Raw genomic sequence first — 22,297 nt, forward strand, 5'->3', positions numbered from 1 at the left:
CTGGCGAGGCACAATAAGATCCTGCTCAATCTGCTGAAACCTGCAAAGAGGATCGAAGCGGGAGAGGAGGGGATATCCTCCATGGTCAGTGTTTCTCTCTCTCTCTCATTTCATCACTTTTGTCTATTAATTCTTTGTAGCCTTTCTACTGTGCGTTTATTTTAAAGTCAGTTCGTTTGTACAAGGCACTCTTCAGTATATCTGGTTTTCTTATTAATTGGAGGAAGTTGTCCTGTGAACGGACTCCCTTCACATTACCTCTACGTCTATGCTATAGCTGCTCGCATCAATGGTAGCAGACTCACTGCAAACTTTGTTTAACAACTGATTTCAATATAATAATAAGACAATTAGCAGACACTTTTATCCAAAGCGACTTAGTCATGTGAGCATACATTTTTTTTTTTACATATGAGTGGGACTGGGAATCAAACCTACTATCCTGGCGTTGCAAGCACCATGCCGTCAAATGGGGATATTTGCATATCCGTGCTTCGTTTATATGCCGGAAAATGGTTTAACATAAAGCATGACTTGGAAGTAGTAGCTGTAGATCTAGAAGGTAAACACAAGCTGAATGGGGAAAGCCAGGATGTTTTGATGTTAGTCCTACTCCAGTCTCCTTTTCGGATCATTTATCAACTGATTTAGTTTAGTTTAATTTATTTGCACCAAAGAAAACAAGTGATACACAACAAAACAGATACAAATAAATAAAACTGTGTGCAGGTTGGAAACCCGAGGGCTTAAATGAAATCAACACTGCAACAAAAATAATATAGGGGCTCCAGCTGTCCTCTGGGGGGGGGTCGAAGGTGCTCAAACTATATATATTTTTTACCGTTAAGTGTGTGTACATTACTGTATTTATACATGGGATATTGTTTTTCAACAGGAAAAGTTCAAAAAGAGCAGGAGTGTTTCTCCTGTTGACTTCCTGTAGCTGAACCTCTGTTTCTCCTGTTGACGACCTGCAGCTGAACCTCTGTTTCTCCTGTGCGCCTGCAGCGACCCGCCCGTGCGACCGCGTGAACCTCTGTTTCTCCTGTTGACGACCTGCAGTTGAACCCGCTCCGTGCGCCTGCGTTGCCTCGCTCCTTTGACGACCTGCAGTTGAACCTCTGTTTCTCCTGTTGACGACCTGCAGCTGAACCTCTGTTTCTCCTGTTGACGACCTGCAGTTGAACCTCTGTTTCTCCTTTTGACGACCTGCAGTTGAACCTCTGTTTCTCCTGTTGACGACCTGCAGCTGAACCTCTGTTTCTCCTGTTGACGACCTGCAGTTGAACCTCTGTTTCTCCTGTTGACGACCTGCAGCTGAACCTCTGTTTCTCCTTTTGACGACCTGCAGTTGAACCTCTGTTTCTCCTGTTGACGACCTGCAGCTGAACCTCTGTTTCTCCTTTTGACGACCTGCAGTTGAACCTCTGTTTCTCCTGTTGACGACCTGCAGTTGAACCTCTGTTTCTCCTGTTGACTTCCTGTAGCTGAACCTGAACAACAGACCTCTCTCTCAGATGTTGAAATCTACGGTGCCGGTGGAGATCGAGGAGCAGGACCCACTGGAGTTCTATGACCAGCACACTTCACAGATAGAGGTCTCCACAGCCACACTTCTCCCCTTAATTCACCCCGTACTACAGTAGTCAAGCTTGCTCATTGTGAATAGTCTGAAGTTCACTTGAACTGAAGTGCCGACTGCAAAAGACCACTGTCTTAACTTGTTGTCCCTGTCCGTCTGTCTTCCGGTCAGATTGTGCGTGAGGACCGCAGCATGGAGCAGCTCGTGTTCCCCATTCATCCCATCTGTGAGTTCCTGATGGAGGAGTCCAAGTTCCGTGTGTTCAACACCACTGAGCAGGACGAGCAGGGCAGCAAGGTCACACACTTCTTCCAACAGGCCTCCTTCCTCCACAACGAGATGGAGTGGCAGAAGAAGCTCCGCAGTAAGCAAAAACAATTCAAGGAAGTAACACTCGCACCTGTCTTTTCCTACTAGGACTGACTTTGCTGATAACTACTTATTGAGGCCAAAATCTACTTTCTGTGACATGTGGTTGTCCCAACTAGCTATCTTAAGATGAATACACTATCTGTCACTCTTGATAAGTGTCTAAATTATTCAAATATAAGCTTGGCTCTTCTGATCCCCCTGTCCATGTTCTACTGGCTTTAATCTCTCTTTCTCTCTCTCACGGATGCTGTGTGGTGATAAAAGATTGAAGGGTGTTTTGTGTTTCAGGTATGCCGGTGCTGTTTTGGTTCTCTCGCAGGATGAGCACCTGGGGTAGCATCTCCTTTAACCTGGCGGTCTTCATCAACCTCATCATCGCGTTCTTCTACCCCTACGACTCAGGTCAAGGTGAGGCTCTGCTTGTGTGTGTCAGTGGAGGCTGTTGAGGAGAGGACGGCTCATAATAATGTCTGGAATGGAATGATACCAAACACATGAAAACCATGTTTTATAACAATGGCTGGAATGGAGTGGTATGAGCTGCCCTCCCCTCAGCAGCCTCCACTGGTGTGGGTGTGTCCCCAGAATCATTATCCTGTGTACTTATTGAAGACAAAGAAACAAAATGTTTCATGTTGTGATTGCTGTCCCCTAGGTGCGATAGACGACTCAATGCTGTCCATGCTGTTCTGGGGCTTCCTGGGTCTGTCTGTCATGGGAATGTTCTCCCAGGGTTACGGCCTCAGGCCCTTCACCGTGGCCCTTATACTACGCTCCATCTACTGCTTTGGCATCGGCCCCACTCTCATCCTACTGGGCACCCTCAATGTAAGCCTCACTTAAGTCAATTCCAACTGGGAGACTAAGTGAAACATTTATGTGGAGGTTAGGATTGGACTCGTAGGCCAGAGCCGGTTTTGTTAAACATATTGATAAATATGCTGAATATCAATGACAACATGGTGATCCAATGACTGTTCATCTGTTCCTCTCCACAGCTGATAAATAAGATAGTGTTTGTGGTGAGCTTCGTGGGCAACAACGGGACATTTATCATGGGCTACCGTGCGATGGTGATGGACGTGGAGTTCCTGTATCACCTAGCCTACGTTCTGACCAGCACCCTGGGCCTCTGTGTCCACGAGCTGTTCTACAGCTTCCTGGTGGGTGACCCTTATGACTCACAACATTATGTTAATAATATTACTGGCAATACATCATTCAGCGTACACATCTACATACACACAAAGACCCTGGGATTTGTTTTGGCTCTTTTTGTTGTGTGTGTGTAGCTGTTTGATCTGATCTACCGAGAGGAGACGCTGTTCAACGTGATAAAGAGTGTGACCCGGAATGGGCGCTCCATCCTGCTCACTGCCCTGCTGGCCATCATCCTGGTCTACCTGTTCTCCATCGTGGGCTTCCTCTGCCTCAAGAATGACTTCCTCATGGAGGTGGACCCCCTGCCTCAGATAACCTCAGGTACTGGACCGTGCCGCAGACACCTGACTTACTGGACCATCACCAACTCAATTGCCTTGTGGTTAGTGTCCGCCCTGATATTGGGAGTTCAACCCTCGGCCAAGTCATACCAAAGACTGCAAGAAATGGGACCCTGATGCATCTCTGCTTGGCACTCAGCATTAAGGAGATAGACTGGGGATAAGGCCCTGCAATAGAGTAGCGTCCTGTTCAGACCTGGGTTTGTTATTTAAATACTTTGTGTATTTTAGTATTTTCAAATACACATCCCAAAACAAGGACTTTTATTTGAGTATTTGAATGCTTATTTTTAAAACCAAATAGTCAACCAAATTGTATTTGAAAGTACACTACACATACATACACCCCTTCCAATTAGTGGATTCGGCTATTTCAGCCACAACCGTTGCTGACAGGTGTATACAATCGAGAACACAGCCATGCAATCTCCATAGACAAACACTGGCAGTATAATGGCCTTACTGAAGAGCTCAGTGACTTTCAATGTGGCACCGTCATAGGATGCACCTTTCCAACAAGTCAGTTCGTCAAATTTCTGCCCTGCTAGAGCTGCCCTGGTCAACTGTAAGTGATGTTATTGTGAAGTGGAAAAGTCTAGGAGCAACAACGGCTCAGCCGCGAAGTGGTAGGCCACACAAGCTCACAGAACAGGATTGCCAAGTGCTGTATCACGTAAAAACATCTGTCCTCGGTTGTAACACTCATTACTGAGTTACAATCTGCCTCTGGAAGCAACGGCAGCACAATAACTGTTTGTCGGGAGCTTCATGAAATAGGTTTCCATTGCCGAGCAGCCGCACACAAGCCTAAGATCAACATACGCAATGCCAAACGTCGGCTGGAGTGGTGTAAACCTCGCCACCATTGGACTCTGTAACAGTGGAAACGTGTTCTCTGGAGTGCTGAATCACGCTTCATCATCTGGCAGTACGATGGATGAGTCTGGGTTTGGTGGATGCCAGTAGAACACTTCCTGCCTGAATGCATAGTGCCAACAGTAAAGTTTGGTGGAGGAGGAATAATTGTCTAGGGCTGTAGGGGATAGGCCCTTTCCTGTTTCAGCATAACAATGTCCCCGTGCACAAAGCGAGGTCCATAAAGAAATGGTTTGTCGAGATCGGTGTCGAAGAACTTGACTGGCCTGCACAGAGCCCTGACCTCAACCCCATCGAACACCTTTGGGATGAATTGAAACGCCCAACCTCACTAATGCTCTTGTGGCTGAAAGTGGAAAGCCTTCCCAGAAGAGTGGAGGCTGTTATAGCAGCAAAGGGAGGAACAACTCCATATTAATGCCCATAAATTTGGAATAAGATGTTCGATGAGCACGTGTCCACATACTTTTGGTCATGTAGTGTACTTTCAAATACCTGGATTAAATTCATGGGAGTGTATTTATGTCAGTGTATTTGAGTCGTTTTTTTGCAAGTACATTCCAATATTCAACTACATGTTTTTTCCAAATAAAGGTTCTTAATACTTGTTTTGAAATGTATTGAAAAGTAATTGGGGTGTACTTGTACATCAAGCTACCTCATGCTACAGAAACCGGATATAGGCTGCTGCTCCTATGATACGTTATGGCACGCCAAGGCAAATTACCTTACTGGAAATCAGACAGGTAGCCTTTACAAGCAGTTAGCGTATGGACGGTACAATAAGACATGATAAAAAACAAACATGTCTGGTCATTGGTCAGTGTATGGCAGGGCTCTACAGCCCTGTTCCTGGAGAGCTACCGTCCTGTAGGTTTTCACTTCAACCCTGTTCCTGGAGAGCTACCGTCCTGTAGGTTTTCACTTCAACTCTGTTCCTGGAGAGCTACCGTCCTGTAGGTTTTCACTCCAACCCTGTTCCTGGAGAGCTACCGTCCTGTAGGTTTTCACTTCAACCCTTTTCCTGGAGAGCTTCCGTCCTGTAGGTTTTCACTTCAACCCTTTTCCTGGAGTGCTGCGCACCTGATTCGAATAATTAGCTGGTTGATAAGCTGAATCAGGTTATTTACAAAAACAAAAAAAGTACTTTATGTTCAGTGTATGGTATACTATAGGGTTGTGATTTAATCTGGGATCATCTTCTACAGGGCGACATGGCAATGAGGAGGCATCCCAAGACTTCCTGAACACCTGCAGTAGTGATGGAGTCAGCTGCACTGCAAAGGCAGGACTTCCTGTTGAACCTGAGGGTTAGTCTCTATTTATTGTCTCTACTTAGTAAGTCATCTATTGCTCCTTTAATTGTTAAGTCACCCTCATCGTTTGACGGGTTTGGATAGGAAATAAATGTTAAATAATATAAAACACATTTTGGATGGATGATTGGTAAAATATCATGAACTTTAAAAAGTCTGGTGTGAGCGGTACATAGCTAAACAATTTTACGGTTTAGCAGAGGAGAACAATTTGGAGCGGGCCTGTGACACTCTGCTCATGTGCATTGTCACTGTGCTGAACCACGGCTTGAGGAACGGTGGAGGGGTGGGAGACGTGCTACGCAGGCCCTCCAAAAACGTACGAACGAAGACCCGCCACACACATTAACCTACTTACAATCCATCTAATACACAATCAGTATCAATTCATGTCAAAGAGTACAAAATGTTCCACAAGCCAACATTCATATTTACATTTGAACAATTTATGTCATTGCGTACCTTGCAGGAGCCGCTGTTCCCAGCCCGCGTCATCTACGATCTCCTCTTCTACTTCATTGTCATCATCATCGTACTCAACTTGATCTTTGGTGTCATTATCGACACCTTCGCTGACTTGCGTAGTGAGAAACAGAAGAAAGAGGAGGTCCTCAAGACCACCTGCTTCATCTGTGGTGAGAGATCAATAGATTATTTTTTTTTAAAGGAACATAAAAAATAAACATTGTGTGATTTATGAGCTCATGTTATGCAATCTGAACATTCAACCTGAAACTCCCTGCAGGTCTGGAGAGGGACAAGTTTGATAATAAAACGGTGTCTTTTGAGGAGCACATAAAGTTGGAACATAACATCTGGAACTACCTGTATTTCATCGTGCTTGTTCGCGAGAAGAACAAGACTGACTACACTGGACCAGAGAGTTATGTGGCCCTCATGATAAAGGTACAGTAATAGCTGGTTGAGTTCTATTTTAATTGGAGAAACAACCACCTTTAGAATAACTCTCACTGAAACCACTTTACAACGTATCCTTATTATAAGTAGCGTTGGATACTTTTGACTTTGGGGTCATCTGTTGCTAGGGAAGAGCACTGCCAGTGATTCTACATGTCCTCCCCTGTCTTGTCTCAGAGTAAGAACCTGGACTGGTTCCCCCGCATGCAGGCCATGTCCCTGGTGGTGACGGATGGAGACGGGGACCAGAACGAGATGAGGAACCTGCAGGACAGACTGACGTCCACTATGAATGTGGTCAGCCAACTCACAGGACAGCTAACAGAGCTCAAAGAGCAGGTATTACACACAGGCCTAGATTCAATTCCTATTGCAGAAGATCCGCTCTATAGTGCGATTGAAATTTAAATGCAGTGTTCTCGTGTTCGCGAAGCCTTCATTTACGGTTAAACGCTGCATGTCAGCTCAATCGGAAATTGCCTTTTTACATTTCAAATCGCACGATATCACAGCTCTTCAGCAGTACGGATAGAATCTAGCCCCTAGTCCCTTGTCAGAGACATTGAGGAGCTGGCCAGCTCCAGAAAAATATACAATGCACTTATTCACATTCTCTTATCCAGGGCAAGTAGCATACTATAATAATGACCTGTATAATGATAAATTAATAGGATACCTATGATGCTGATCTATTTTGGAGAAAAAAAATTGTAGAATTTGGTTAACTGATGTCCTCGTGATATAGGCTAGTGTTTCCAGGAGGATGCCCCTGGCCTGGCTGGCTGACATACTGTTTCCTGTGTAGATGACGGATCAGAGGAAGAGGCGGCAGAGGATGGGCTTTGTGGATGTCCAGTCAGGAGGAGGAGCTGGTGCTGCTAGCATGTCCCCCACTGTTGCTGGAGGAAACCATCAGATGTCCAACAAACCCTGATTGATGTCCTGTCTTACTGTGCCACCACGCTTTGCCAAAGACTGAGTCTATCGATACTATCCAAGATCAGCCAACACACGCTCTCTGATGGAGTCAATCACGTGTTAAACAATGTTTTTAGTTGTGACTGATGCTGACAGGACTACGTTACTGAGGTTGGGTTCTTTGTAAATCCACTTGTTTCAATGCTTCCAGTAACGTCTGAAGAAAGAGGAACATTATCAATCTCTGTTCTTGGTCCATGCATGTTAATATAATCAGAGCAATTGATTAATGGCATTGCACTGCTGCGAACACATCTCAGATGACAACAACATTGAAAAGTGATACTACGGCAAAGCAGGAAGCAACACGTTCATCCATTATATTAGATTTACAGATTACTACAGTAGGTCCATGACTAGCACCAAATGTTTGTCTGAAGCATGCAGAGATTTGGTTTGGAATACATCTACTTGTCAATGTCTCCATTGTATTGGCCCCTTAGAGAAATGGAAACTTGACAACGGAATGTTATCTTCTGAATGTGCATCAGTAAACTGTGTTTGATTTTAACTGGTGTTTTTACTTCTATACAACATGCCAGTAATAGTATGCAATTTCTTCCAAATGGAAAAAGTAAAACCCTTCACTACATTTTTAGGATAGATTTATTCAACAAAATACATTCCAATGTTAAAAAGCAAGTTAATACAGACAAAGTACTCTGAAAATAGGATTTGGTTAAGTATACAGAGTTAAGGCTAGAGTTCACAACATTAAAAAAAGGCCGGCACTTTGAAATGCATTGTTGCGAGTGCTTAGTATTTTAATCTAGGCTAACAATCATTTTCTTTACATTGGTTTGGAATTGTCACTCAGGCAATTAAAGTACGACGACTACAAGCCTATTCTTTCACAGAGTTGGAAGGTACCTTTTATGCACTTAATCACAGGGTTACTGTGCTCTGTAATACAGGACCTATTTCAGTTAGTGGGGGGGGGGGGGGGGGGGGGACACTTACGTCATACCTCTAGTCTAAAACTCTCACACACACTTCCAGCGGTGAATTCAGATTTGACTCCCTCCCTATGCCCTCTCACTCCCCCTTATGGCATATGAAGGGGACCAAATAGGAGAATTGGAACTCACCGTAGACTAGCATGCTTTTCCCTCATGTAAGTCTCTACTGACCGTGACTAAAATCTAAAAGTACAGAGGCTGCATACTCGTGAAGCATATCAATAAAACACATTCTCTGAATAATCTGGGCTATTAACAACTACCCCCAATTCCCTAAGGTTGATTAAAATTCCTTGACAGATTTAACAGGTAGGAGTGCTTTGTCGAGAGCTCAGACATCTATTGTTTTCCCTTAATTCTTTAATGTGTAAACAAGCAAATAATACGTCTAACAGGTAGAAAATGAGTTAGTGGAAAATGTGCCTTTGAAAATCCCTGTTTCCTTTTCAAAATGAACTGTGATCCTTTTATCCTAAAAGTTATTCATCCACACATCAAGATTCTGAATGGCATAATTAAAAGAAATAAAGGTTTTAAAAGCAGCAGTACTTGAAATATTGACCTGGAAAAATACAATGTTTAATAAAAATCTTAGTGTTTGCTACAAAGCAGCTGTATCATAAATATAATGATCAAAATGACTTTAGTGTTTTCAATTTACAAGGTAAAGCTAGTGAGAACTTTAGAAACATTCTATAAAATGTGATTGTTTTCTGCTTATTGTGTATGACTTGGTCAGTTGAGTGTATTCATTATAATGTCTAACAGTCCAGACTCCTGTAGAAAATACATGTCAAAAGAGTCCAAATACCTCATTACTAGGCTAGGCTACATGAAGTGCATTCCTCATAACTGAGTACCATTATCTTCTTGTTAAGTGGTGTCGTCCCGTTTGACCTTGGTCTTAGTGTTTCCCTCGCTCTCCACTAGGTTTTCCTTCATCAGGTACTCCTTCAGGCTGGGCTGGTTCCCTACATCAGCCCCAGAGTCCTGGATCTCCTGCAGCAGCACCTCCCACCGCCGCTTATCCTTGGAGATCTTCCACGACAATCTGACGTTGGTCTGGAGGAGAGGGATAAGCAGTGGGTGAAAGAGGTGCTGCTGCAGGGCCTCCTGTGAGGGGGCCAGGTCCCTCAGGGCTCGGTCACAGTACTCCTGGGCCTCCCCCAGCTGCTCCAGCTCCTGGAAGCAGGTCACCAGGGCCAGCAGGGTGAAGAGCCAGTGGGTGCGCTGCTGGTGGTGTGGCTGCTGCATCCCCTGCTGCTCACAGCCTAGCTTCTCCTGGAGCCTCAGGCCGTTGAGCAGAGGGCCCAGGCCCTCCTGGTAACGGCCCACACGCATCAGCATCTGGCCAGCCTGCAGGTCACCCAGGTAGAAAAACTCCAGAAAGGTGGCAGAGCGCCGCAGCTCAGCCAGAGAGTGCATGTGGGTCAGGTACTGCTCAAACGCCCGGCTCCGCTTGGCGATGGTCTCTGCCACAAAGTTCTTACGCAGCCTCTTGCGGGGGAAACAGACACGCTCCATGTGGTCCCCGTGACGACGGCGAAGGCGGCTGTGCAGACGCTCGAAGTCGGTGTATCGCCGGGTGATGACGGCGGGGGTTTTGTCAAACATCCCAGACTGGATCACATGGATGGTGTAGAGCTGAGGAGAGGGAGAGATGTCACACACAGGCTTAGCCAGGGACTAGACTTTCATCTCTGCTGTTTCACACTTACCACATACTTAGAGGAGCTCTCTGGCACCACACTGGCATCAGTCACTTCAAACACCAGCTTCTCAGGCACAGTGCGGCTCCGTAAGCTCCGCTGCAACTGACATGTGAGCAGGGATGAGCCTCCAGGAGACAGGTCCACTGGGCTGGTGTCTGAGGAACAAAGAGAGACATCAGCTCAGACTGCCCTAAAACCACTCATCTAAACTGAGAAAGATCAGACTGAAAAAGCTTCAGTGAAATTTGCGGTTTCAAGAAAACGGTACCGTGGAATGAATGCTATTGTTATTCTGGTCAGACCGTTTCAGTTGACTGTGCCTAATAGTACATCATTGTCCATACATAATCACAGTTGTGGATACTCAGCAGCACCTCAAATATTCTACAGCTTTCGTTCCTCCACCTCAGAATATTAGCTCAGAAAGGATTGCAAAGTTCCTGCAACTAAATATAAAACAGTACCGGCACCCATTTTAGTTGCTGCTAAGATCTACATTACCTGTGCTGCTGAATCCATCCTCTACGGACTCTCCAAGGAAGTCTGAATCACTGTCTGGTCCTGAGGCCTCACCTGGGTCTTCTGATTCCATGGCGCTCTCCCCATCGAAGCAGAGTGTTCCCCCAAGCCGCTCTGAGAGACACTCGGTGTCATCTTCTAACTCAGAACTCTCTGGGAAGCTGTCCTCTGGTACATCAATTGGCTCCCTAGAGACTACTTCTCCTTTGAACAGTGTTCGTCTCAGTCTGTCCAATAGCTTAGAAGCCATCCCATCAAACCACTAGGAAATAATTTAATTTGATTTCAGATAGTATATTTTAGTGTACAACCTACAAGAGGTCCATGTAGGTGTAAGTCATCTTATAATAGTAAATATCAATCATTATTTCGTATGGTAACAACTCAGATCAACTAGGTGACTAACGTTACACCCCCAACTAGAACGTTTGACTGGAAACGTTGTAGTTTATGAATAACGGAAATCCCGAAACCAGACACTTCGAGTAGGGGTCTTTAAAAGACAATAGCTACTTTTGTATCTAACTAGTTAGCGGTACTTTGAATATTGCGTTTGCCTGATTGTTTAAACAATAAAACATACATGTATGCAAGATGGAGAACCAAGGCAAGAGCTCCAACGTGCAAATGTATTGTCAACGACTTGAACTAGAAGGGAAAGAAAACCTAGCTCGTTACAGTAGCAGAAAACCTAGCTAGTTACGAATGCAAAATAGATTAGGTAGTCTTGCGAGCTAGCCAAACAAGATTACCTAACTTTACCCACTTTTAAAATGTCAACGTGGGACGTCCCAAGGATCCCGATTGCAATTACCATCTAACTAGGTAGCTAAGCGAAGCGAGCAAATAATACAAATAGATAACGTTAGCTAGTTAGCAAGTCAAATCGGCTTATTTACCTAATTAACTTGTTAACGTAGCTATAGCAACGAGTCAGCATGCTACTGTAGCTAGGAAAAACAATTTAGCTAGCTAATTACTTAGTTACTTGAATTTATTTAGCTAGCTAAACCTAGCGGTCGAGCTAAAAAAGTAGCTATAGCTAATGGAGTTGTAACTCTTACTCACTGTTATGATTGATCCGTAAAGCACCCAGCCTTATTTCATCAGCATTACGCCGCTTCGGTCTCTTCCCCCAAACTTATTTAGGACAGTCTGTCCGACCTCTTTACCGCTGGATACAGCCCGGAATCTCTTCTTCTTCGAGATTGTGTTGGCGGATCGCATCCAATTGAAGGTAGATTCACCGCCACCTACTGAAGTGTGAGGCCATTCACGACCTACCTACATTTATTTGAATTGTGATATGGTGCTACAAAATTGGGGAAAAGTAAAAACTACCCTGCCAACTATTAAACCTCTCTAAATATATATATATATATATATATAATAAAACAAAACGTTTTATAATAATAAAATAAAACACCACCCCATTCCACTATTTACCCTATCAATCACATTTATTTATAAAGCCCTTTTTACATTTCATTATTTTTTTTCTATTTAACTAGGCAAGTCAGTTAAGAACAAATTCTCATTTACAATGACGGCCTACACCAGGCAAACCCGGACGACACTGGGCCAATTGTGTGCCGCCCTATGGGAGGGTCCGGTTGTGATACAGCCTGGATTCAAACCAGGGTGTCTGTAGTGATGCCTCTAGCACTGAGATGCAGTGCTTTAGATCGCTGCGCCACTCAGGAGCCCTAAATCAGCAGATGACACAAAGTGCTATACAGAAGCCCAGCCTAAAACCACAAAAAGCAAGCAATGCAGATGTAGAAGCACGGTGTCAAAGAAAAACTCCTTAGGAAGAAACCTAGAGAGGAACCAGGGTCTGAGGGGTGGCCAGTCCTCTTCAGGCTGTGCCTGGTGGAGAGTATAAGAGTACATGGCCATTTAAGGCCAGATTGTTCTTCAAGATGTTCAAACGTTCATAGATGACCAGCAGGGCCAAATAATAATCACAGTGGTTGTAGAGGGTGCAACAGGTCACCACTTTGAGAGTAAATGTCAGTTGGCTTTTCATAGCTGAGCATTCAGAGGTCAAAACAGCAGGTGTGGTAGAGTCAAACTCAATTGTCATACTTGAGTAAAAGTAAAGATACCGTAATAGAACATGACTCAAGTAAAAGTCACCAGTATTAACTACTTGAGTAAAAATCTAAAAGTATTTGGTTTTAAATATACTTAAGTATCAAAAGTAAATGGGATTGCTAAAATGTACTTAACCCTTGTGTGGTGTTCATGTTTTTGTTATTCACCCAATGTTCGCGGGTCTGATGGACCCACAACATTATTGGGTTTTTAAAACATACAGCCATAACAATTTACATAAAAATACTTAATACTTAGATGTTGACATATCAATTACAAGCAATATAGACAGCATGCGTGGTTAATATTTACCATTTACCTCTGCTAGATCACATTTATCAATAAGTATGATTCTTTTTTTATATAAAATGTGATTTTTGTCAACAAAAATAATCAAGAAGTGGGTGGAATAAATCATGCTTATCTTGAACAAATATAAATTAAACAAGGTTTTCATTGCTATTGATGTTTATTGCTTTGAACTGAACAAATTGGAAGAACAAACTTTACATACAGTATTTTATGGAAATGATAAATGAGCCCCATTGAACACAAATTAAGGCCGTTCTACACACCACATGAGGGACAGAGTTTTACTGTGTGTGTTGCAAATGTATTTCTTTCACTTGATGCATGTGTACTGTGTCTTCCTGTCCTTCTTGGGTCCACACACATCGCAACGTTTCTTCTTGTTGCTACCGACTGCAGTCCAGAATGATGAAAACACTTAGTTCAGGAGTTTTACTAACATCTCACTCACTCACTCACTCACTCACTCACTCACTCACTCACTCACTCACTCACTCACTCACTCACATAGTTACAGCAGGCCGAGGTAGGAGAGTCACACACACACACAAGAACATCACTCACACTTACTATTGGAGTTGTTGGTTCTGTGGGTCGGGCGGATGGGGCACCAGCATCCTCCTCCTGAATCCTCCTCACGATGGCTGCAGAAGCTGGGGTCCTTGGGATATGTTGCCTCCTCTGGATTTGAGGTCTTACCAATGCCTTGCCCAGCTCCTCGAGAAAGAGCTGTCTCCTCTGGAGCTTCCCTCTGTTCCAATCTGGGTTCAACGCCATCCAGATGACAAACGCGTTGTATGCTGAGATGTCCAAGATTTTGAAGAATATCACAGGTGGCCAGCATAGGTCTCTTCTTTTGCAGCTGTAGCCAGTCACCATCTTGTCTAAATTGTCCACCCCTCCTTTTTTGGCATTATAATCCATTATGATTTAGTTTTTTGCTGTTCCTGGCCACAGATTCTCCCATCCCTATGCAGCACACTCATGAGTACCACATTTTTGCCTTTCTTTGGCACGTAGGACACTAGGGACGTGTCGGCCGTGAACACAAACTTAGAGGAATTGATAGGCCTGTTCTGTGTATTCAACAGCTAACATCGTCAGCTTCCTCTTGAGGAGCTCCTGTCCCAGCTTGTGCGAAGTAAAAACGTTATCGCATGTGATGTTGTGGCCATGAAGTCCCTTTGTCACGTCCAGGACAACCCACATCCCTTGGTTCTTCTCAGAGCCTCCTCTATCTGGCTTCTCCGTATACACTTGCAAGTTCCACGCATATGATGAAGCAGCATCACAGGCAGCCCAGATCTTCATTCCATATTTTGCAGATTTAGACGGTATGTACTACCTGAAGGGGCAGAGGCCCCTAAATGGCATAAGCTGCTCATCAACAGTAACGTTGGGCCCAGCGTTGTAAAACATGGGAGGCGGTCCACCTACTTGTCCCACACTGACCTGACTGCAGCTAGCTTGTGTCGTGTCTTTGGCTATGCCGGATTAAGTGATATGACATGCTATCCTATAAAATTCTTTCTCTGTAATTAATATTACCTGATTAAGCTAATCAGGTGAATGTAATTAACTAGAAAGTCGGGGCACCACAAAAGAATGTTTATAGAGCTTTTATCTTCTGAATAAACTCTTAAAGACCTAGTAATCTTTTACATCAATAGCAGTCAATATTTAATCGTCACCTTGTTTAGTCTCATCTGAAAGTTGTAAATTCTTGGTTATCTTCACGAACCCTGGCTAACAAGTTGAATCAGCAATACAAAATTTGGTTTAATTATTTATTTACTAAATACCTAAATAATCACATAGAATGGATCAACATTTTTTTTTAATGTATTGTAATAACATTGTGTAGGTTCTCGCAAGACATTGTGTAGTTTCACACACACTACAAAGGGTAAAGAGTGCGAGAAAAGAGAGAGACAGGCAGACAGGCAGGGAGACAGACAGGTTATTGGTGATATGTTGAAACAGCAGGCCCAGGGAGGAGGAAGACAGGATGAAGGAACAAAGCTAACCTTTGTTTCATTTTTACTTGTTTTCACCTACACACACACACACACACACACACACACACTTTTCCTAGCCTCAGGTCCAGTGTACCCAAACACCACATATGTAATATAGATGTATACAGTAGAGGGATGCACAGTGTGCACTCACTGAAAATGTTTTTTTTTTACATATTCTTCACAAAACCATTTTTATTTTAGTAAAGATTGAAAATGGGTCCCACAGACCTGAACACCACACAAGAGTTAAGTATCAAAAGTAAAAGTATAAACCATTTCAAATTCCTTATATTAAGCAAACCAGACGACACCGTTTAAAAATAAAAATGTATTGACGGATCGACACTCCAACACTCAGACATAACTTACAAACAAAGCATTTGTGTTTAGTGAGTCCGCCAGATCAGCGGTAGTAGGGATGACCAGGGATGTTCTCTTGATAAGTGTGTAAATTTGACAATTTTCCTGTCAAAATGTAAGAAGTACTTTTGTGTGTCAAGCAAAATGTATGGAGTAAAAAGTACATTATTTTTTTTAGAAATGTAGTGAAGTAAAAGTAAAGTACGGATATCCCCCAATAAATGACTTAAGTAGTGCTTTCAAGTGTTTTCACTTCGGTACTTTACACCTCTGCTCCAGACCAACGGTCTGCGAGGACAGAACACTGCCACTCAACACCCCCTGCAGCTGTTCTGCAGTAAAACCTCGCAATCCGAAGTATTTCTCTGCCGCTGCCACCACAACCTCTATTTTCTGTGACTTTTGATCCATTTCCGCAGTACAATTGACAACCATAGCTATGAATGCCAATAAACCTACCTTACTGAAAGCACATATTCTTCCCATCACTCTCTATTAGTCTAAGCCTACTCACAGGAATCCTCTGGGTCCGATCTTCCTCTCCCACTCTCTTCACTGCTCGACACTTTCTGTACAACTCTGACCATAGCAACCTCAACCTGACTTTCTGTCAACGGACACCTCTGATCTTCAGCCCTATGGGCACCTCCACAACTTTATCCACTGAAACTACACACTCCTTCGTCTCATGCCCTCCTGCACACTTTTCACATCTAGGACTCTCCCTCCTACATACTGCTGCAACATGCCCATCAACTTGACATCATAACAGCGATTACTCACCTCGAATTGGAGGAAAAATGTTTCTTTAATGAGTCTGACACGAAGGATATACTGCTTTCCCGAGATCAGGCCCAAATACCGTAATTTGCGTGAAGAAAATACGGAAATACATGGGGTGGAGGTCGGGGTGCCTTGTGAGAATTCGTCGGCGAGTGAGTAAACCACCACTACCATCCGTCCTGTTGGCCAATGTGCCATGTCACATGTGGAACCAGAGGAAAAACAACTTGCTCCACACACAGAGATGCTTATACATTTCTCCCTCGCCCTCCATTTGGCAAATCTGACCATAATTATATCCTCCTAATTTCTGCTTACAAGCCAAAACTAAAGCAGGAAGTACCAGTGACTCGCTCAATATGGAAGAGGTCAGATGACGCAGATGCTAAGCTACAGGACTGTTTTGCTAGCACAGACTAGAATATGTTCTGGGATTTATCAGATGGCATTGAGGAGTATACCACCTTAGTCACCAGCTTCATCAATAAGTGCATTGATGATGTCGTCCCCACGGTGACCGTACGTACATTCCCCAACCAGAAGCCATGGATTACAGGCAACATCCGCACTGAGCTAAGAGCGGGACTCTGACCCAGACGCTTATAAGAAATCCCGCTAAGCCCTCTGATGGACCATCAAACAGGCAAAGCATCAACACAGGACTAAGACTGAATCGTACTACACCGGCTCCGACGCTCGTTGGATGTGGCAGGTCTTGCAAACTATTACGTACTACAAAAGGACACCCAGCTGTGAGCTGCCCAGTGACACGAGCCTACCAGGTGAGCTAAATGACATCTATGCTCGCTTCGAGGCAATAAACACTGCAGCATGCATGAGAGCACCAGCTGTTCTGGACGACTGTGTGATCACGCTCTCCGTAGCCGATGTGAGTAAGACCTTTAAACAGGTCAACATTCACAAGGCCGCAGGGCCAGACGGATTACCAGGACGCGAACTCCAAGCATGCGCTGACCAGCTGGCAAGTGTCTTCATTGACATTTTCAACCTCTCCCTGACTGAGTCTGTAATACCTACATGTTACAAGCAGACCACCATAGTCCCTGTGCCCAAGAACCCTAAGGTAACCTGTCTAAATGACTACCGACCCGTATCACTCACGTCTGTAGCCATGAAGTGCTTTGAAAGGCTGGTCATGGCTTAACACCATCATCCCAGAAACCCTAGACCCACTCCAATTCGCATACCGCCCCAACAGATCCACAAATGACGCAATCTATGTTCAAATCAAATCAAATGTATTTATATAGCCCTTCTTACATCAGCTGATATCTCAAAGTGCTGTACAGAAACCCAGCCTAAAACCCCAAACAGCAAGCAATGCAGGTGTAGAAGCAATGCTGGTGTGTTGCACTCCACACTGCCCTTTCCCACCTGTACAAAAGGAACACCTACGTGAGAATGCTGTTCATTGACTACAGCTCACGGTTCAACACCATAGTGCCCTCAAAGCTCATTCCTAAGCTAAGGACCCTGGGACTAAACACCTCCCTCTGCAACTGGATCCTGGACTTCCTGACAGGCCGCCCCCAGGTGGTAAGGGTAGGCAACAACACATCTGCCACGCTGATCCTCAACACGGGGGCCCCTCAGGGGTGCATGCTTAGTCCCCTCCTGTACTCCCTGTTCACCCATGACTGCGTGGCCAAGTACAATTCCAACACCATCATTAAGTTTGCTGACGACACAAAGGTGGTAGGCCTGATCACATAAAATGATGAGACAGACTATAGGGAGGAGGTCAGAGACATGGCAGTGTGGTGCTAGGACAACAACCTCTCCCTCAACGTGATGAAGACAAAGGAGATTATCGTATAGTACAGGAAATGGAGGGCCGAGCACGCCCCCATTCTTATCGATGGGGCAGTAGTTGAGCAGGTTGAGAGCTTCAATTTCCTTGGTGTCGACATCACCAAAAAACTATCATCGTCCAAACACACCAAGACAGTTGTGAAGCGGGTACGACAATGCTTTTTCCCCCACAGGAGACTGAAGAGATTTGACATGGGCACTCAGATCCTCAAAAAGTTATACAGCTGGACCATTGAGAGCATCCTGACTGGTTGCATCACCGCCTGGTATGGCAACTGCTCAGCCTCCGACCGCAAGGCGCTACAGAGGGCCAAGCTTCCTGCCATCCAAGAACTCTATACCAGGCAGTGTATAGAAAAAAAATGCCAAAGAATCTAGCCACCCTAGTCATAGACTATTCTCTCTGCTACCACAATGCAAGCGGTACCGGAGCACCAAGTCTAAGTCCAAAAGGCTTCTTAACAGCTTCTTACCCCCAAGCCATAAGACTGCTGAACAGCTAATCAAATGGGTACCCGGTCTATTGGCATTGCCCCTACCCGTACTGTTGGCATAGTCCCTTTACCTCTACCCTACATGTACATATTACCTAAATGACCTTGACTAACCTGTACCTCCGCACATTGACTTGGTACCGGTATCCCCTGTATATAGCCTTGTTATTGTTATTTTATTGTTACTCCATTTTTTTACTTTAGTTTAATTCGTAAATATTTTCTTAACTCTTTTTCTTAACTGCATTGTTGGTTAAGGGCTTGTCATGCGGCGTCACGCAGTTGCTAAGCTAATCACCACACAATACCTTTTTAAAATCACGGTATACATCGAGACACCTTATTATTTCCCTCTAAAGTATGTAATGTCACGATTCCAAAGCTATATGATAGTAATGAGAACAAGTTAATTATCTAATACCTATATGTAATGTTGTACTTCGTGTTGACAAAATTCAGGCTAATGTTGGGTTTTTGAGCTAGCGTCCAATTGACTCAAATTCACTCTCTGAAGGAGAGCTCACCGTGCGGCCCATTGATGACGCATGGGCAACGTACTGTACACAATGGGCTTTAATACGATCATAATTGAGTTTCTCCTCTCCTCGAAAGTAATTATGCTGCCACTACTGCTTTGAGCTCAAAACAGATAAGTTACAAAATAATGATTGTTAGGGTTTGACCAACTATTTGTTTGCATAACCTATATAATATAACAAAGAAGCTATGCTATACTATTAAGTTTATACTCTATATGATAAGAGCATACTGCTGTGTGAGAGGAAGGGGCTCATGGGATGTTGAGTCATATGGAAAGAATGCAGATGCTGTAAATCAGGGATATGGAATAGCTTGTTAAATGATAACTGTAGGATATGGGTGAAATGTATATACGGAGGGGTGTCGGGGTTTTGTGAGAACTGTGCATTGTACCGTCACAAGATAAATCGACTGCCAAAGATAATAACTACGCCCGGTAACAGGAGGCGTCTCGAGGTTGGTACCAACCTGCACGCCAACGATAGGATGAGTAAGTTTAAACCACGCTCATCCTCCCTCTGACAGGCCAGCAGTGAGCGGGAACTATCTCTGTCAGAGTATTTCATGAAAAGCAAAGGATGTGTAACTCAGTTCTCTGTTTTTCCCTGCGTGGTGACACAGCGACCCCGTATATACGAACCACCTATTTACCCTTCAAGTGTTTGCATTAATTAAAGTACAAAGAAATCAGAAGTTACTATGTGCTGACTATTTTGTTCCGATACCAGATTCGAATTGACACGACTTAACATTATCTAAAGTGGATGAATCCTCACTGCAGAAAGAATAAATAGCGCAGAGACCGCGTCAATCTGTTACATGTTGATTTTTTCAGTGTATGTAAAAACGTTTTTTTATGGCAGACCATCTCATAATTTGGCCAGGTAAAAAAAATGTTTGAACGTGCATTTCACGAATCTTTCGGGCTTTACATTGGTTATTTGCATAATTTTTTTCATGGTTCTAGATTGATTTTTAAGCATTTTCAACTAAGAGCCAAATGAGAATATCACCGCAAAGACTCGGAATGCTCGGGTCTGGAGCGAAGCTTCATCACCCCCTTTCCCTCTTCAAAACAAATTTTATTTAAAAAAAATAATATTTCACCTTTATTTATTAAGCAGGTAGGCCAGTTGAGAACAAGTTCTCATTTACAACTGCGACCTGGCCAAGATAAAGCAAAGCAGTGCGACAAAAACAACAACACAGAGTTACACATAAACAAACAGTCAATAACACAAAAGAAAAGAAAATGTGAAAAATCTATGTAAAGTGTGTGCAAATGTAGAACAGTAAGGAGGTAGGCAATAAATAGGCCCTAGAGGTCGAAAATAATTACAATTTAGAATTAATACTGGAGGGATAGATGTGCAGATGAGGATGTGCAAGTAGAGATACTGGGGTGCAAAAGATAAATAACAATATGGGGATGAGGTAGTCAGGTGGGCTATTTACAGGTACAGTGATCAGTAAGCTGCTCAGACAGCTGATGCTTAAAGTTAAAGAGGGATATATTTGCCTCCAGCTTCAGAGATTTTTGCAATTTGTTCCAGTCATTGGCAGCAGAGAACTGGAAGGAAAGGCGGCCAAAGGAAGTGTTGGCTTTAGGCGTGACCAGTGAAATTAACCTGCTGGAGCGCGTGCTACAGGTGGATGTTGCTATGGTGACCAGTGAGCTGAGATAAGGCAGGGCTTTACCTAGCAAAGACTTATAGATGACCTGGAGCCAGTGGGTTTGGCGACGGATATGTAGTGAGGGCCAGCCAACGAGAGCATACAGGCCGCAGGGGTGGGTAGTGTATGAGGCTTTGGTGATAAAACGGATGGCAATGTGATATCCAGTTTGCAGAGTAGAGTGTTGGGGGCTATTTTGTAAATGACATCGCTGAAGTCAAGGATCGGAAGGATAGTCAGTTTTACGAGGGTATGTTTGGCGGCATGAGTGAAGAAGGCTTTGTTGCAAAATAGGAAGCCGATTCTAGATGGATTGGAGATGCTTAATGTGAGTCTGGAAGGAGAGTTTACAGTGTAACTAGACACCTAGGTATTTGTAGTTGTCCACATATTCTAAGTCAGAACCGTCCAGAGTAGTGATGCTAGTCGGGCGGGTGCGGGCAACAATCGGTTGAAGAACATGCATTTAGTATTACTAGCATTTAAAAGCAGTTGGAGGCCATGGAAGGAGTGTTGTATGGCATTGAAGCTCGTCTGGAGGTTTGTTAGCACAGTGTCCAAAGAAGGGCCAGATGTATACAGAATGGTGTCGTCTGCGTAGAGGTGGACCAGTAGCAAGAGCGACATCATTGATGTATACAGAGAAAACCTGAAATAAGCTGTTAAGATTTATTGTGTAATCCTTGTTGATTTTCTTAAAATTGAATATTGAATGTGGAGGCATCACCAGCTGGAGCGCCCAGCTAGGTATGGATTTTACAAATTGTCAAATAAATTCAATCAATCAGAGTGGATCCAAAGATGTTCTACTTGATGATCTATCAGAGGTCGCATCACCTGCTCAGACGTTGCATGCATCAACCAATGGTGGCGTGCCACATCATCATCTGATTGCTAGAACATATGACATGCATGGTTAGGTAATACATAAAATAACTTTCCATGCATTGTAAGATCAGGAATGTTTAATTTCATGTCACATGCACAAGTACAGTGAAATGCCTTTCTTGCAAACTCAAAATGCAACAATTCAATAATCACTGGAAAAAAACACGAGGAACAAGAAATACACAAAGTAAGTAAGCATACTATATACAGGAAATATTTTAAAAGTAATTTCCAATACCATATTTACATGTTAAGTGATGGAGGTATATATGTATAGGGGTAAGGGGACTAGGCAACAGCATATAAGATAAACAGAGTAGCAGCAGCTTGCATGTGAGTGGGTGTGTTGAGTCAGTATAAATGTATGTGCATATTATGTGTGAGTGAGCAGATGATGGAGTGTTTGTGTGTGTGTGTGTGTGTGTTGGAGTGACAGTGTGAGTGTGTAAGGCCCTGTGAGTGTGCATAGAGGCAAATATTGAAATAAAAGGTAAATAAAGATACAAGGTAACTACTTTGTTAGCTATTTATCATATTGCTTGGGAATAGATGCTGTTCAGGAGC

The 22,297-nt window shown here is 43.7% G+C and overlaps 2 protein-coding genes across 8 annotated transcripts in view; one reads left to right on the forward strand and one right to left on the reverse strand.

Annotated features, from left to right (window-relative positions):
- The window catches only part of LOC106566485 (inositol 1,4,5-trisphosphate-gated calcium channel ITPR3), a 53,453-nt gene extending 45,398 nt beyond the window's left edge, over positions 1-8,055 (forward strand). For 3 of the 6 annotated variants that reach the window (XM_045692945.2, XM_045692948.2, XM_045692947.2), the window contains exons 46-58: positions 1-84; positions 1,488-1,598; positions 1,754-1,946; positions 2,243-2,362; positions 2,610-2,782; positions 2,953-3,117; positions 3,247-3,436; positions 5,541-5,642; positions 5,846-5,967; positions 6,118-6,283; positions 6,394-6,554; positions 6,744-6,905; positions 7,372-8,055. In XM_045692945.2, the coding sequence (XP_045548901.1) occupies positions 1-84; positions 1,488-1,598; positions 1,754-1,946; positions 2,243-2,362; positions 2,610-2,782; positions 2,953-3,117; positions 3,247-3,436; positions 5,541-5,642; positions 5,846-5,967; positions 6,118-6,283; positions 6,394-6,554; positions 6,744-6,905; positions 7,372-7,500 (1,878 nt within the window). In that variant the 3' untranslated portion in view covers positions 7,501-8,055. Of the gene's footprint in view, positions 85-1,487; positions 1,599-1,753; positions 1,947-2,242; positions 2,363-2,609; positions 2,783-2,952; positions 3,118-3,246; positions 3,437-5,540; positions 5,643-5,845; positions 5,968-6,117; positions 6,284-6,393; positions 6,555-6,743; positions 6,906-7,311 lie in introns of all 6 variants that reach the window. The other 3 variants (XM_045692946.2, XM_045692950.2, XM_045692949.2) reach the window with 2 other exon arrangements.
- Positions 8,056-8,132: 77 nt separating this feature from the next.
- On the reverse strand, positions 8,133-11,993 carry LOC106566466 (sorting nexin-21). 2 transcript variants are annotated; one of them, XM_014134532.3, is made up of 4 exons: positions 11,803-11,993; positions 10,789-10,996; positions 10,222-10,370; positions 8,133-10,147 (listed from the first exon to the last, which is right to left on the reverse strand). In XM_014134532.3, exons 2-4 carry the CDS (start codon positions 10,982-10,984, stop codon positions 9,377-9,379), a joined length of 1,116 nt encoding a protein of 371 aa, XP_013990007.1. In that variant the 5' UTR covers positions 10,985-10,996; positions 11,803-11,993; the 3' UTR covers positions 8,133-9,376. The 2 variants fall into 2 exon arrangements, with proteins under 2 accessions (XP_013990007.1, XP_013990006.1); XM_014134531.3 differs by having other exon boundaries at positions 10,717-10,996; positions 11,803-11,992.
- Between the last annotated feature and the right edge of the window lie 10,304 nt (positions 11,994-22,297).

The sequence above is a fragment of the Salmo salar genome, chromosome 13 (genome assembly GCF_965601325.2).
Source record: "Salmo salar chromosome 13, fSalSal1, whole genome shotgun sequence".
Classification (NCBI taxonomy): domain Eukaryota; kingdom Metazoa; phylum Chordata; class Actinopteri; order Salmoniformes; family Salmonidae; genus Salmo; species Salmo salar.

Coding starts and splice junctions, on each gene's coding strand:
- LOC106566466 (XM_014134531.3), bottom strand. CDS start 10,984: ATGGCTTCTAAGCTATTGGACAGACTGAGACGAACACTGTTCAAAGGA. Junction 10,371..10,716: donor GGATGGATTCAGCAGCACAG/GTAATGTAGATC, acceptor TTTGTTCCTCAG/ACACCAGCCCAGTGGACCTG. Junction 10,148..10,221: donor AGAGCTCCTCTAAGTATGTG/GTAAGTGTGAAA, acceptor CCCTCTCCTCAG/CTCTACACCATCCATGTGAT.